This window comes from Schistocerca serialis, chromosome 12, assembly GCF_023864345.2.
Source record: "Schistocerca serialis cubense isolate TAMUIC-IGC-003099 chromosome 12, iqSchSeri2.2, whole genome shotgun sequence".
Lineage (NCBI taxonomy): Eukaryota > Metazoa > Arthropoda > Insecta > Orthoptera > Acrididae > Schistocerca > Schistocerca serialis.
In genome coordinates this window covers 9,334,953-9,350,564 of record NC_064649.1, presented here as the reverse complement: position 1 = coordinate 9,350,564, position 15,612 = coordinate 9,334,953, and the positions used below count along the sequence as shown (strand labels likewise).

The window sequence follows — 15,612 nt, the reverse complement described above, 5'->3', positions numbered from 1 at the left end:
CCTCCAATTTTCACGATATTTTTGAATTGTTTCATTCACATTAAAAATATTTAATTGTGTTGTAACATCCTCATTTCTAACCGTGTTTCTTCTTGTGCAGCCTTCCGTCTTTCTTAGAAACCTCGTCTCCTACAGAGGTACGAATCGATTAGAAGAAACAAATATCAACCAAGGAGTTAGACACCCACCATTTTTAATGTCTACAGTGACTTCGTTCTTCATCAATGGAAATGTACAGTAAAAAAAAAAAAAATGAATGACGAACACCTGAATGTACTTTTCTTTTGCAAATGATATCGTTGTTTATCAAAAGAATGAAGATGACCTCCAAAGAACCCAGATGAATGAAATATGCGAGAAATACAACTTTACGATTTTTGGTAATAAAATGAAAATAATAGCATTCCGAGGAAAATATCCAGTGAGAACAAAAATTGTTTTCGGAGATTGAGTTTTAGACCAAGTCTCTCAAACCTCTTATTTAAGCTGACTGTGATACTGAAAATAAAATAGACACATTCCAAAGTGTCTTGATACCATTAGCAGAACATTGGGCCATAAATTACAAAAAGAGATCATCATGAGATTCTATAAAGTGATGTCGATTCATGTTTCATCCTATGGACTCAACCAAGGGATAACCTCAGAAATCAGATCCAGAGCCGTAAAACAATAGTTAATTTGGCACTGGAGGGAAGTGTGGAGGAAAAAAATTGCAGACTAAAGCTTGCCTACAGTAAAGTGGCTCAGTTACTTGTAGGCTGCAGAGACGGAGAGTCTTGCACAGGAAGGATTAACGTGACGGGGTGAATCAAACAGCGGAGTACGTTATATAGTTCATCTGTTTTATGTTTTTAAATCTATATACGTTTTAAGTATTGACTCACATAGTCCTTCGAACCTGATGGATTAATTTAAATTAAGATCGCGTGTCTAGTGATCTCGATTTGTATGGCAGATTAAACTATTAATTCCTTTCTGTGAGCTCGTCGACTTTTATCGGATAGTTAACCTGGCAACTGTCCACCAGTGTCAACAATTTTCACAGCAGCTTAAACCCATGACGACTGTTCAATGTGCACACTGTGTTCCAGTCAGTTTTTCGACGCGCTGGGTTCCATGGTGGGTAACTGGACAGAGCCGGACGCCGGTGCCAACGTGACGGCAGAGGCTCTCGCGGCTGTGCTGGGGAATAGCTCCTGGTCGGAAGAGGCGTCCCTCGCCGCTGGAGCGGAAGATGCAGTTCCAGGAGCGGCGTCGTGTGTGGCCACCGTGAGTGTGACCAGCTTCCAGAACTCCCTCATCACGGGGGCGGGGTCGGCCGTCGCCTACATCTCCGTCAGCTTCATCATCAGGGTCGTCACCAAGAAGACCATCATCGGTAAGTAGGCGCGCCCCCATCGCGGTGTCCTGATGCTGTTGCCCACGGAAGTCTGTCCTGCGCGAGTGTGTGGCAGAGGGCACTTTACGTGCCGCTGTCATTACCTCCCTTTCCTCTTCCAGTCACGCATGGTTCGCGGGAAGAACGACTGCCGGAAAGCCTCCGCGCGCACTAATTTTACATTCGTGATCTCCTCGGGAGGTATAAGTAGGCGGAAGCAATACATTCGATACCTCATCCAGAAACGCACCCTCTCGAAACCTGGACAGCAAGCTACACCGCGATGCAGAGCGCCTCTCTTGCAGAGTCTGCCACTCGAGTTTGCTAAACATCTCCAAAGCACTATCACGCTTACCAAATAACCCTGTGACGAAACGCGCCGCTCTTCTTTGGATCTTCTCTACCTCCTCCGTCACCCCGACCTGGTACGGATCCCACACTGATGAGCAATACTCAAGTATAGGTCGAACGAGTGTTTTGTAAGCCACCTCCTTTGTTGATGGACTACATTTTCTAAGGACTCTCCCAATGAATCCCAAGCTGGCACCCTCCTTACGAACAATTAATTTTATATGATCGTTCCACTTCAAATCGTTCCGCACGCATACTCCCAGATATTTTACAGAAGTAACTGCTACCAGTGTTTGTTCCGCTATCATATAACACAATAAAGGATCCTTCTTTTAATGTATTCGCAATACATTACATTTGTCTATGTTAAGGGTCAGTTGCCACTCCCTGCACCAAGTGCCTATCCACTGCAGATCTTCCTGCATTTCGCTGCAATTTTCTAATGCTGCAACTTCTCTGTATACTACAGCATCATCCGCGAAAAGCCGCATGGAACTTCTGACACTATCTACTAGGCCATTTATATATATTCCTTCAGTCAAACAGGGATATAAATTGCTTTTCTAAGCAATATGAATCAGTACCTCGCCACTACTTATCAGATATATCCATCCAAACTCCAACACTCTTGCCAGCACAACATCTCAAAAATTTCTGTTCTCTTCTCGTCTGTAATGTTTCTCGTCGCCGACGGTTGTGACCGAGTGGTTCTAGGCGCTTCAGTCCGGAACCATGCTGCTGCTGCGGTCGCAGGTTCGAATCCTGCCTCGGGCATGGATGTGTGTGCTGTCCTTAGGTTAGTTAGGTTTAAGTAGTTCTAAGTTCTAGGGGACTGATGACCTTAGATGTTAAGTACCATAGTGGTTAGAGCCATTTGAATAATTTTTTTGTTTCTCGTCGACACTTCACTTCCGTATACACTGAGGTGACAAAAGTCGCAGGATCCTCCCTTGTATCGTGTCGGACCTCCTTTTGCCCGGCGTAGTGCAGCAATTTGACGTGGCGTGGACTCAACAAGTCGCTGGAAGTCCCCTGCAGAAATACTGAGCCACACTGCCAACCGCGAAAGTGTTGCCGTCAAAGGGTGTCGTGCACGAACTGACCGCTCAATTGTGTTCCACAAATGTTCGATAGGATTCATGCCGGGCGACCTGGTTGGCCAAGTCAATAGCTCGAATTGCCCAGAACGTTCTTTAAACCAATCGCGAAGAATTGTGGCCCGGTGACATAGCGCACTATCATCCATAAAAATTCCATACTTGTTTGGCAACATGAAGTTCACGAACGGCTGCAAATGGTCTCCAAGTTGCCCAGCATAACGATTTCCAGGCAATGGTCGCTTAAGTTACACCAGAGGACACAGCCCATTCCTTGCAAACACAGCTCGCACCATTATGGAGCCACCACCAGCTTCCGCAGTGCCCTGTTGACAGCCTGGGTGTATGTTTTCCTGTGGTCTGTGCCACACTCCAACACTATCGTCAGCTCTTCTCAACTGAAATCGGGACTCGTGTGACGACGCCACGGTTTTCCAGTCACCTAGGGTCCAACCGGTATGGTCATGAGCCCTGCAGGGCCGCTGCACGGGCTGTCGTGCTGTTAGCAAAGGCGCTCGCATCGTCGCCTGCCATAGTCCATTAAGGCCAAATCTCGCTTCACTGTCCTAACGGATACGTCCCACATCGACTATTTCACGTGGTGTTGCTCGTCTGTTAGCGCTGACTACTCTACCTTAACGCCGCTGCTCTCTGTCGTTAAGTGAAGGCCGTCGGCCACTGCTTTGTCGGTGGTGAGAGGTAATGCCTGAAATTTTGATTTTTCTTCAACCTTAATTCCCATTTCATATTTCTCCTTGGTTTTCTTTACTGCTCGCCCAGAATACAGTTTAAATGACTTGGAGGATAGGTTACAACGTCTTCTGACTCCCTTCTCGACCACTGGCTCCCTTTCGTGTCCTTGGACTTTGGTAACTAAATGGTTCAAATGGCTCTGAGCACTATGGGACTTAACATCTATGGTCATCAGTCCCCTAGAACTTAGAACTACTTAAACCTAACTAACCTAAGGACATCACACAACAGGACTTTGGTAACTGTAATCTGGTTTCTGTACAAGTTGTACATAACCTTTTGCTCCTGTGTTTTCTCGCCCTAGTAGCTACAAACGTTATTATGTACCTCCTAACATTCTTACACGTTCCGGAGTTCAGGTAAGAGTTTCGAAGTTCAAAAGCGTGCAACACAAAGCGTTTGATGTGTGAAATCAGCAACGTGTTTCATAATCACGTTCTAAGAATTCTGTATACTGAACAAGTACATTTGTTTTTCAAGGAATGTAATCGTAACTAGTATAGCTCTGACTGTCTAGCCTTGCGCAGGTTTCACAGCCATAAAACGTTTCATTGGTGTGCCTCTCTCTTACTGCATTAAAATTATTTATTTATAAAAGTCATGCTCACAATTTTCAAGTGGAACACTGCGAAAGTACCGTGCTTCAGCACATGTCAAAATTTAAAAATACCAGAAATTGGATGATGTTATCGCCATATCGTCTATCTTAATGACTGAATTTTTCCAAAATTAAAAATTGTGCCAATAATACTCTGAACTCGTGCAAAGAACTTCAGTATCAGTAGCAATAAAACCTACCCAAGTGTGGCGTCGCCAGCTAGATTCAAAAGTCTAGTGAACTACGCGTGGTAGCCGAGAGGTAGCGCTACTGAAGAATACGTTGTCTTCTTTGTTTTCTCGGCATATAAATTAAAATGACAACCAGATTTTATAATTACATACTCCTTAAGTCAAATTATAAAATTCATTTAAAATTTGGTGTGTGAATTATTACTTTTGACGACTGGTAAAGAGTTTATAGCAGTTCTCATACTTATCTAGCTTTAATCTGAAACACAGATTTGACAGTGGAAGTTGTCGAAACGTTGTAATAAATAAAAATATGTTAAACGATCCTATTCTCCTTCACCTCACTTATCTCCTTTCCGACCAGCTTAACTCCCGTCGCTCCGCAATCTTCCTCTCCCTGGACCTCGAACGTGCTTATGACCGCGTATGGCATTCCACTTTCCTCTTCAAGCTCCAAACCTTCGCCCTTCCCATTAACTACGTCCGTCTGATCGGCTCCTTTCTCTCCCGCCGTCCTGCCTATGTCACCATCCATAACACAGATTCCTACACCTTTTTCCCCTCCGCCGGTGTGCCCCAAGGCTCCGTTCTCTCCCCCCTTCTGTACCTTTTATACACGGCGGACATGCCGCCGCCGTCACCCCCCCGTCCACCTTCTCCAGTTTGCCGATGACACCGCCTTCCTTGCCCTTGCCCCCACCCTGCAGCGCTCCCAACACCTTCTCCAATCCCATCTTGACTGGTTCACCACTTGGTGCAACCAGTGGTTGCTCAAGATCAATCCCTCCAAAATCCAGGCGATCATTGTAGGCAAAACCACCCCTTCCTTCCGCCTCCTTGATTTCTATCTCACCATCTATGGCCGTCCTATTACCCTCACTCCCACCCTTAAGTACCTTGGCGTCACCCTCGACCGTCACCTCTCCTGGACTCCCCACCTCCGGACAATCCAAGCCAAGGCACGCTCCTGAGTCAGTCTCCTCAAGCTCCTCTCCGGCCGTACGTGGGGTCTGGACCCCTCCACCATCCTCCACACCTATAAATCCCTCATCCGCCCTATCCTTTGTTATGCCCATCTGGCTTGGATCTCTGCCCCCCCCTTTTATAAATCCCTCCAAATCCTTGAACGTCATGCTCTCCGCCTCACCTGTCGCATCCGTCTCCCCTCCCCCACGCGGATCCTGTATGATCTCATCCCCTTCCCCCACCTCCTCCATTTCCTTGAAAGGATACGGATCCTGTACACCTCCCGTAAACTCGATCCTCCTCACCCGCTCGTCTCCCCGATCCTCTCCCACCCCCGCCCGCTGCCGCGCCTGTATTCCCACATCCCACCTGGTCTCCATCTCTCCACCCTCCTTACCCTCTCCCAAGGTGGCTTCCGCCAGCTCCTCTCCCTGATGATGCCCTCCTCCCCTCCATCTACCCCTCCTACCAACTTTGATCCTCCCACCCTCCTCCTGTGCTTGCTCCTCTGGGCACCCTCCCTCCCTTCTCTCCCTTTTCCCTCCCTCCTCCCTTTCTCCCCCTCTCCTCCCCCGGGCTTCCCCTCCCCTGTCCCTCTCCTCCTGCCCCCGTCTCCTCAGCCATTGGCATCCTTGTTCTCCCCTCTCCCCCACTTCACCCCTGTTCCCCTCTTGGCAGGTCCCCGGACTCGCACACGCTACGTGGACATTCGCGCGCCGGAGATCACCGCCATCAGTGTCTCGTGTGTGCCGTCGTGTTTAGTGTTCAGTGTTCACCGTCACACTCCATCGTTCACCAGTGCCATCGTCTTCTTCAGTATTTGTGCGTCGTATCAACAGTTTGCAGTGTGGATTATCGTCGAGTGTGAACGGCTCTGTGTTTGTCTTTATGTGGTGGTGGTGGTTAGTGTTTAACGTCCAGTCGACAACGAGGTCATTAGAGACGGAGCGCAAGCTCGGGTTAGGGAAGGATTGGGAAGGAAATCGGCCGTGCCCTTTCAAAGGAACCATCCCGGCATTTGCCTGAAACGATTTAGGGAAATCACGGAAAACCTAAATCAGGATGGCCGGAGACGGGATTGAACCGTCGTCCTCCCGAATGCGAGTCCAGTGTGCTAACCACTGCGCCACCTCGCTCGGTTTGTCTTTATGTGTCTCCTGTTTTATTGCCCACCGTTCTGTAACTTATGTGTCTTCTCAGTGTTTCTTCTCATTGTGTATCCTATGGCTGAAGAGCAGCGTAGAATGCTGCTGACAGCCTGCCTGTTGTACGGGTTTAAAATAACAATAAAGAAAAAAAAAACGATCCTATACTAGAAGAGAATTGAATGTATTATTTTCTAGAAAAAATCGAAAAATACAACCGAATATGACTCAACCATCTCCTGCCAGTGAGAACTGAGTGGATACCAAGTCAGATGTCTTGCGTTATCACAGGAGACTCATGGACCGGAACAGACCTGTGGACATACCCAGCGAAGCCCATCTCGACCAGAATTATTACACCAGTATCTGTACTCTGCAAACTACTGTCAAGTGTATGATAGAAGGTACTTCCCACAGTTCCAATTATTAGGGCTTCTTCCTGTCCCATTTACGTATTATGCACAGGCAGTATGATTGTTTATCTCCTCCGTGTGCGCCGTAATTAATCCAATCGTCTTCATAACCCCTACGAGAGAAATATGTGAGAGGCTTCGGTATATTCCTTGATTCTTCATTTAATATTGGTGCTTCAAGTTTGTAAGTAGGAATATATTTTCAGGAAGTGACGCCCCACAGCTCTTACATATTTTAAAAATGTCATATAATACTTCGATTTGCTGGAAAAAGACTTTATTTATACAACCAGTTTCAGTTGTTTGACCATAATCAGGTTCATAAAAGTATCCACAGCGTCATGTTAGGCGAAATATAAAATCCTTGTCGCCGGGTAATAAAATCATGAGAACTACACTGTTATCGTGTTGTAAAACAAATTACGTCCTCAGTCTATGAAGACTGACGACGTAATTTGTATTACGACACGATAACAGTGTATTGTTCACGGTTTTATCACCTGACGACACCAATTCTATATTTCGCCCAGTATGACGCTGTGAATAATTTTATGAGCCTGATGACGTTGAGACAACTGAAATTGGTTGTATAAATAAAGTATTTAAGTAACAGTTCAGGGCATTACTATGACATTTTCAGAATTTGTAACAAGGGTTTCGTTCGGTAGTTTGCGTGTGTCTTCAGCCATCTGTCAGTTCAGTTTGTTCATCGCCTCCGTGACTCGCTCGTTTGCGTCGAACGACACTGCCACCGTTTGTGCTTGTCTTCTTCGTGTACGTTCAGTATTCCCAGTTAGTCCTATTTGGTAGGGTTCCCGCACCCTTGAGCAGTATTCTAGCATGGGTGGCAGATCTAAATCTACATCCACACGCCCCGCAAGCTATTGGGCTGTGTATGGCGAAGGGTGCTTTCTGTACTCAGCCGGCCACGGTAGCCATGCGGTTCTAGGCGCTCAGTCAGGAACCGCGCGACTGCTACGGTCGCAGGTTCGAATCCTGCCTCGGGCATGGATGTGTGACGTCCTTAGGTTAGTTAGGTTTTAGTAGTTCTAAGTTCTGGGGGACTGATGACCACAGATGTTAAGCCCCATAGTGCTCAGAGCCATTTGAACCATTTTTTCTGTACCCCTCTCACTTCCCCCCTCTGCCGTTCCAGTCGCGAGTAGTTCGCCGCAAGAATGATTACCGGAAATCTTAAGTGTGGGCTTAAAGCTCTCTAATTGTGCCTTCATGCTCTTTTCGCGAGATATACATAAGAGGAAGTAACATATTAGTTGACTCTTGCAGGAACATTCGCTCTCTGGACTTTAACTGTAAACCACACCGCGACGCAGAACGCCTTTCTTGCAGCGTCTGCCACTGGATTTCGTTGAACATCTCTTACTAAATGAGCCTGTAACAAAACGTGCTCCTCTTCTTTGGATCTTCCACTATTTCCTCTACAAAGCCTATCTGGCACGGCCCCCACACTGAAGAGCAATGTTCAAGTATTGACTGAACGAATGTTTTGGAAGCTACTTCTTTTGTTGACGGACTACATTTCCTGAGGAATCTTCGAGTGGTTTTGTCTGGCATCTGCCTTATTCGGGACTATATTTATGTGGTCGTTCCACTTTAAATCGCTCCGTATGCATACCCCTAGATATTTTATGGAATTAACTGCTTCCAGTGATTGTTCTGCAGTCATGTAATCATGCAATACAAGGTCATTCTCTGTTACTATTAGTTAACCATCTTTATCTGACTGCAATTTAATTAAAAGAATTTATTTATAAAGCATCTTCCGTGGTTATTCTGCAAAGTGGATACATAGTTTCGTACATTTTTTGTTGTTTTAGCTTAAAAACAACGTTTCCTTTATAAAGTTGGTGTGCAAGTTATTTATGGCGTTTCTTTGCATATTCTGCTCCTTCCCTACTTGCTAGCAGCGGTTGATGACAAAAGACTTCGATACGCATTTGCACTTGGCAGGTTTTGCCATTGTGCAGTATTTCTTATGCTGCATTATTTACACTCCACTTTTGTCAACTGTTTCTCTTTCCGCACAGTAACAGTTTTTATGTCTATTCGTTTGTTTTCGTTCACGCTGTGAGTGTGACCAACCTGTGAAAAAACGCATACAGACTTACATCTGCATAGCCACAGCTTCCATCATCCGTCTCAGAAGAGAGCTATGCTCAATACTTTAGTACCCAGAGCCAGGACTATTTCCGACAAGGACCACCTCAGTCCCGAGATTAACTATTTGACGACTGTTTTCAAGAGGAATGGTTATTCTGCCGGCGAAATTAAATCAGTATTGTCCAAGAAAGTAAGACACGATGTCGTCCATAAACAAGAAGAGGACCAACACATAGCGCGGCTTCCATTTTGCGGTGCTACAACAAGCAAAATAGGCAGAGTCCTAAAGAGGCAAGGAATAAAACCAATTTTCCGGCCACCTATGAAAATTAAGGAAATGTTGAGACCAGTCAAAGACAGTTTCAGCTTAAGGGTGCAGGGAATTTGTAGTATTCCTTGCGAATGCGGCAAAAATTACGTGGGCCAGTCTGTTAGAACCGTTACAGACCGCTGCATCGAGCACCAGCGCCACCTGAAATACAGGTATTTGGAAAAATCAGCGGTGGCTGAGCATAGCCAGCTTAACAAGCATAAGAATTTATTTGAAGAAACGAAACTCTGTGATCCGGGAAGCAGTCGAAATTAGACTTAGCGATAATAACTTTAACAGAGACAATGGTTATGCACTTAGCAACACCTGGAAGAGTGCACTGGATAAAGAAAAATCGCAGAAGAAAACTTCCCGCTCTTTGCCTCCTGATTCAAGGGATGGCGCTGCAAGCAACGCGGTATAGAAACTACATCTATGGAAGTAGAGGGCACCACTTCGCTACGCGCCATATCGCTGTTGCTATGACGTATTCCAGCCAATGAGAAGCCGTCTTTTGCATAGAAAAGTGGGAGCCTCGCTAGTTTACGACAGTCCGTTTTAGCCCTGACGACGACCATGGAGGTAGTGGTCGAAAGCTTGGAATTTTTATCCTCAATTGACGCGGCATGTACACCGAGAGATTTTTATTCAAGAAACACGTCGCGAAAGACTTCGTAGCCTGTGACAAAAATGGTTAGAATGGCTAAGAGCACTATGGGACTTAACATCTGAGGTCATCAGTCCCCTAGAACTTAGAACTACTTAAACCTAACTAACCTAAGGACATCACACACACCCATGCAAATGGTTCAAATGGCTCTGAGCACTATGGGACTCAACTGCTAAGGTCATTAGTCCCCTAGAACTTAGAACTACTTAAACCTAACTAACCTAAGGACATCACACACATCCATGCCCGAGGCAGGATTCGCAGGCAAACGGTTCCAGACTGAAGCGCCTAGAACCGCCCGGCCACCCCGGCCGGCCAACAAGTGACAATACTCTGTGTGTGTGTGTGTGTGTGTGTGTGTGTGTGTGTGTGTGTGTGTATTAATGAAAATTTGTGAAATTATCTTGTACGCTAGGTAGAGACATGAGAGGAGCGGCTGTGGGTTGACAATTTATTTATTTATTTGTTTATTTATTACACATACGTATGAAAGGCTTTCTGTCTATGTATACGCAATATGTTAGATTTACTTATGTTGAAGGTCTGCTGCCACTCCATGCACCGAGCGCCGATGCTCTGTAGATGTTCCTGCATTTCGATGCGATTCTGTAGCGTCGCGACTTCTTTGGATGAAGCGGCAGCAGCATCCGCGAAAAGCCTCAGGGAACTTACGACGTTGTCTGCGAGGTCATTTACGTACGTTGTGGAAGGTAACGGCCCTATATCGCTCCCCTCAGGCAAGCCCGAAGTTACTGTCACCTCTGAAGACTGCTCGCTTTGACAGTTTTCATGCTGTGCTCTGTCTGCTAGAAACTCTTCAATGCAGTCGCACAGCTGGCGTCATATTACGTACGCTTACAGTTCTTTCATTAGGCGGCAGCGAGGAACTGTATGCAATGCCTTCCGGAAGTCAAGGAACGCGGCATCCACCTGGGTGCCGGTACCTACTGCTTTCTGGGGCTTGTGAATGACAGAGCCGGCTGGGTGTCACACAATCGTTGCTTATGGAACCCACGTTGATTCCTACAAGGAAGACTGACTTTGTTTTCCCAGTACCCTGTCTATTAATCCAACCTGCCATCTCACTTGGCTACAAGTGAGGCAATGTGATCTTTCCATTGTATAGTCCAACAAACTGTTAATTCAGATATTTTTTACGAGTTGACTGATTTAAAGTGTGATTCATTGACATTGTAGTCACATTTTCGTTTTGTGATGTGAAAAATTTTACATTTCTGGCTATTTGAAGAAAGTTGCCAGTGTTCGCTTCAGCTTCTAATCTTGGCAACATCTGACATAATTCTTGCGGTCTTCTCCAGACAGTACTACACATGCGTCATCCACTGGAAATCTGTGGTCTTCTAGGTCATAATTATGCAACACGAATAACAACGGTCTAAGCACACTTCCTTGGGTACACCTGAAAGTGCTTTTATGTATATCGATGACTATCTATTCAAGGTAATATGCTTACAATGAGCGTCCTGCAGCTTTAGACCATGGACCAATTACTCTTTTTACTCTCTTTTAATGATGTACCATTTTACGATAATGATGGAAGCTGAAGAAATGAATCAAATCTTGTCCCACAGCCAGGTCTTGAACCCGCGTCTCCTCGCTTACTAGGCAGGAGTGCTGATTATCGCACCACCGCAGCTCTATGGCTATAGCTGCACGGACTACCCTAGTCGAATCTCGAACCCCCCAACACCAGTTCACATCTTCAGCTTATTTTCCCTTTCGTAGGTAAAGATAAGGTTCAAATGCCTGGAGAGAAATTTAATTATGCACCATTTTGTTTTAAGCAGGACACAAAATTATTGTACATGCAGCTACATACTGGCCACTTAGATGTTTTTTCCCGTAATAGTGATTGTCTATTTCTATTCAGGAATTTCTGTATGGTATAGAATGGGTTGCTAAGCAGAAACTCTGCATTTGAAGACATAAACGATTCAACCACCTCCACACTATTTCCCGTTCAACTGACACGTGCATGTCATAGTATTTATAGTGATTTACTGAACGTGGAACCAAGTAAACTAGCTTACTAGGCAGCTGCGTCTTCCCCACCTAAAAGTCCTCAGCCCAGCCACAAATCTTGCTCGGTACCCCGCACGATCGTACTTTCATGAATCAGAGCGGGTGTGCTACCAAGTCAAATGCTCTTCCGGAAGTCAAGACATTCAAGGTGTGAGAAAAAAGGGAAAGTGTGGTGTCGCGTGATCGATGTTTTCGGAATCCATTTCGGTCTGCTTTAGGACGGCTCTTTCCTTACCTGTACGCCTGCACCTGCATCTACGTCTATCGTCCGCAAGCCACCGCCACCGCCGCTGCCGATTCCCCCCTTCCGTCTTGCATTCGCAAATGGCGTTCGGTGAGAACGTCCGTCGGTGTACCTCGTCATTAGCTCCAATATAACCGATTTACTCTTTGTCTTCACTTCGTGAGGCGTACGTGGGAAGAACTGAAACGTCGCCCGACTCTTCTCGCAATGCACTCCTTCGGAATTTCAGCAGAAACAATTTCCGTTATATACAACGTCTCCACTGCCAGTGGAGTTTGCTGAACATCATAGTAATGCTATGTGCCATCCAGACGATACCGTATGACGAAACACGTTACTCTTCGTTCGATTTTCTCAGTCTCTTCTGGTAATCCTACTTGACAAAGGCCGCACACTTGCACGATCCCTCCGTTGTACTAAACCCTACAAAAGTTTCTCAGTCCAGCCACGGGTCTGTAGAACGTGGTACGGGCGACAGTCCTTACAACTGGTCGTTCCTTCCCAGTTGCCGGCCTGCGTGGCCATGCGGTTCTAGGCGCTTCAGTCCGGAACCGCGCGACCGCTACGGTCGCAGGTTCGAATCCTGCGTGGGGCATCGGTGTGTGTGATGTCCTTAGGTTAGTTAGGTTTAAGTAGTTCTAAGTTCTAGGGGACTGATGACCTCAGATGTTAAGTCACATAGTGCTCAGAGCCATTTGAACCATTTTGAACCTTCCCAGTTGAGGCTGCAGGTTAACGTTTTCCTCCCTCGGGCATGGGTGTGTGTGTTTGTCCTTAGGATAATTTAGGTTAAGTAGTGTGTAAGCTTAGAGAGTGATGACTCTAGCAGTTAAGTCCCATAAGATTTCGCACATTTTTTGAACCGTCTTCCTCCCGCTCAGTTAACACAAAGAATTTCAGTATTACTTAAAATTGAGAGCATAGCTGGTACAGAGAGCAGGTCTGTATTGGATCCTAACGCCGGCTGGCACACCTTGCCGTGCAACAGAGATTCTGAATACACTTCGTATGGGTTCTGAAGTATTCGGATGTTGTCGAGAGATAAATAAATGTCGTTTGTTTTCTACGTATTGGCAACGGTAATACCATAGCTTCAATGACACTTAGGCTCCCTCCGACATTTAATATGCTCAAGGTGGCTTTTAATTATTAATGTTTGACGAGGAAAATGTTTTAGCTCTGCGTCTAAATGTCGGTGGCTCCCTTGCGCTCAGAATCTCCGAGTAGCATTCACACTGCTGGCTCGCTCATAATCCTGAACCCCACTGGTGCAAGTCTATGCCGTATTGCACGTCCGTTGCCGCTGTCTCTTCACTGACAGCTCCAAAACAAGAGAGGCCACCAGTTTTGCTTACTTCTGCAGAGACCCACTATCTTGGACTATGTTTAAGCTACCGACGGAAGCCAGCACCTTCACAGCTGAAGCCCTTGCAATTAAGGAAGCCCTTCAACAGGCCGCAAATAAGTTCAACGACTTCCTTATTGTCACGTATTCGAGGAGTGCACTGGAAAATCAGCAGTGGGCCTACAACACTAACCGCAATGCAATCGAAGTAATTAAGTTACTCTATCAGTGTGAAAGTAAACATAAACGTGTCCAGTTATTATGGATCAAGGAACGTTCCGCTATCTCACGTAACGTGATGGCGGACCACGTGACAAAACCTCACTACACCTGCCTTCCACATACAGGTTCTGTCGCTGGGCGCATCAAGAATGGTCACACACATCGGAGATCTCACAACAGTCGAAAGGGAAACATTATGCCACAATACAACCGAGTATTCCGCGAAAACCTTGGTTCTGCCAAATCGAGCTATCTAGTCGTGAGACCACTGTCATAAAGTGCTTCCGGCTGGGTCACGGATGTTACCCTTCACATCTTTCTAGGATGAAAGTTCAGCCATTTCCATACTGCGAAGTCCACACAACTGAGATTGCAGATCTTTACCATGTGATACCAGGGTGTTCACGCTATGAGAGACAACGCGGCAAGTTTCTTAATACCTTGATCAGAGCAGGAATTCCTCAATCTACATGTGTGAAGCCGGCCGCTCTGGCCGTGCGGTTCTAGGCGCTTCAGTCCGGAACAGCGCTGCTGTTACAGTCGCAGGTTCGAATCCCGCCTCGGGCATGGATGTGTGTGATGTGATGTCGTTAGGTTAGTTAGGTTTAAGTAGTTCTAAGTCTAGGGGACTGATGACCTCAGATGTTAAGTCACATAGTGCTTAGAGCCATATGAACCATTTTGAACATGTGTGACCTACCAGTTAGGACAGCTGACCATAACGGATTACGCCAGTAAATAGTTTTTGATGTTGCTGAGCAACAGTCATCAGTCATAAAATAATTTTTAAATGAAGTCACCGCCATTTGACTGCACTATTGTTTTTTTAATGATGACCCAGGTATCGGCCTTTCATGCCATTTTCAAGTGATAATATCATTACCATATATTGCAATATATGGTAATGCCAATTTCAAGTGACTGAGTTTATGTCATTAACATATATTGCAATATATGTTAATGATATAAACTCAGTCACTTGAAAACCGCATAACAGACGGTAAAGAAAATTAATTAAACTACTATACAGCCAAATGACGGTGTGTTCACTAAAAACAAAAAAAGACTACGTCAGTGTTGCCTAGTTTCTGCAAGAAGCGGATATCCAGTTATGAGTCAGATTAAAATTTTCGATCGGAAGAAGTTGTGATATATGGACTGTGTTGAGTGTGTGAGTGACTGTACAAAGTGTGCCATGGGAGCGAGCGAGGTGGCGCAGTGGTTAGCACACTGGACTCGCATTCGGGAGGACGACGGTTCAATCCCGCGTCCGGCCATCCTGATTTAGGTTTTCCGTGATTTCCCTAAGTCGCTCCAGGCAAATGCCGGGATGGTTCCTGTGAAAGGGCACGGCCGACTTCCTTCCCCGTCCTTCCTTAATCCGATGAGACTGATGACCTCGCTGTCTGGTCTCCTTCCCCAAAATACCCAACCAACCAACTGTGCCATGGACTTTACCTGTAATTAATATAATTCCTAAGATGCATGCTGCATATGTTGTATTACATACCAAATCTGTAGTTACTCACTTCTCCGACTAAGTGGTTATATTTTAAAAAATCATTGCTGTCCGTGTTCCGATCACGGGGACCGCACCCTGGTCGTCGCTCTATCACTGCAAGTCGCTGCTCAAGAATGCGAGTTATGCTCGCTAATTACAGCAGCCCAATAAAATATAAAATTCGAAAAAAAAGAAACATCACACACTGATTAAAAGTACTCAAAAATCGGTTGAACAAGTTTGACGTCAGGGGCTGTTGTA

The 15,612-nt window shown here is 45.8% G+C and overlaps 1 protein-coding gene across 1 annotated transcript in view; it reads left to right on the top strand.

Annotated features, from left to right (window-relative positions):
- LOC126428243 (synaptic vesicle glycoprotein 2A-like) overlaps positions 1-15,612 on the top strand; it is a 159,828-nt gene that overhangs the window by 120,281 nt on the left and 23,935 nt on the right. The window contains exon 9 of the mRNA XM_050090158.1: positions 1,095-1,381. Within this exon, the coding sequence (XP_049946115.1) occupies positions 1,095-1,381 (287 nt within the window). The remainder of the gene's footprint in view (positions 1-1,094; positions 1,382-15,612) is intronic.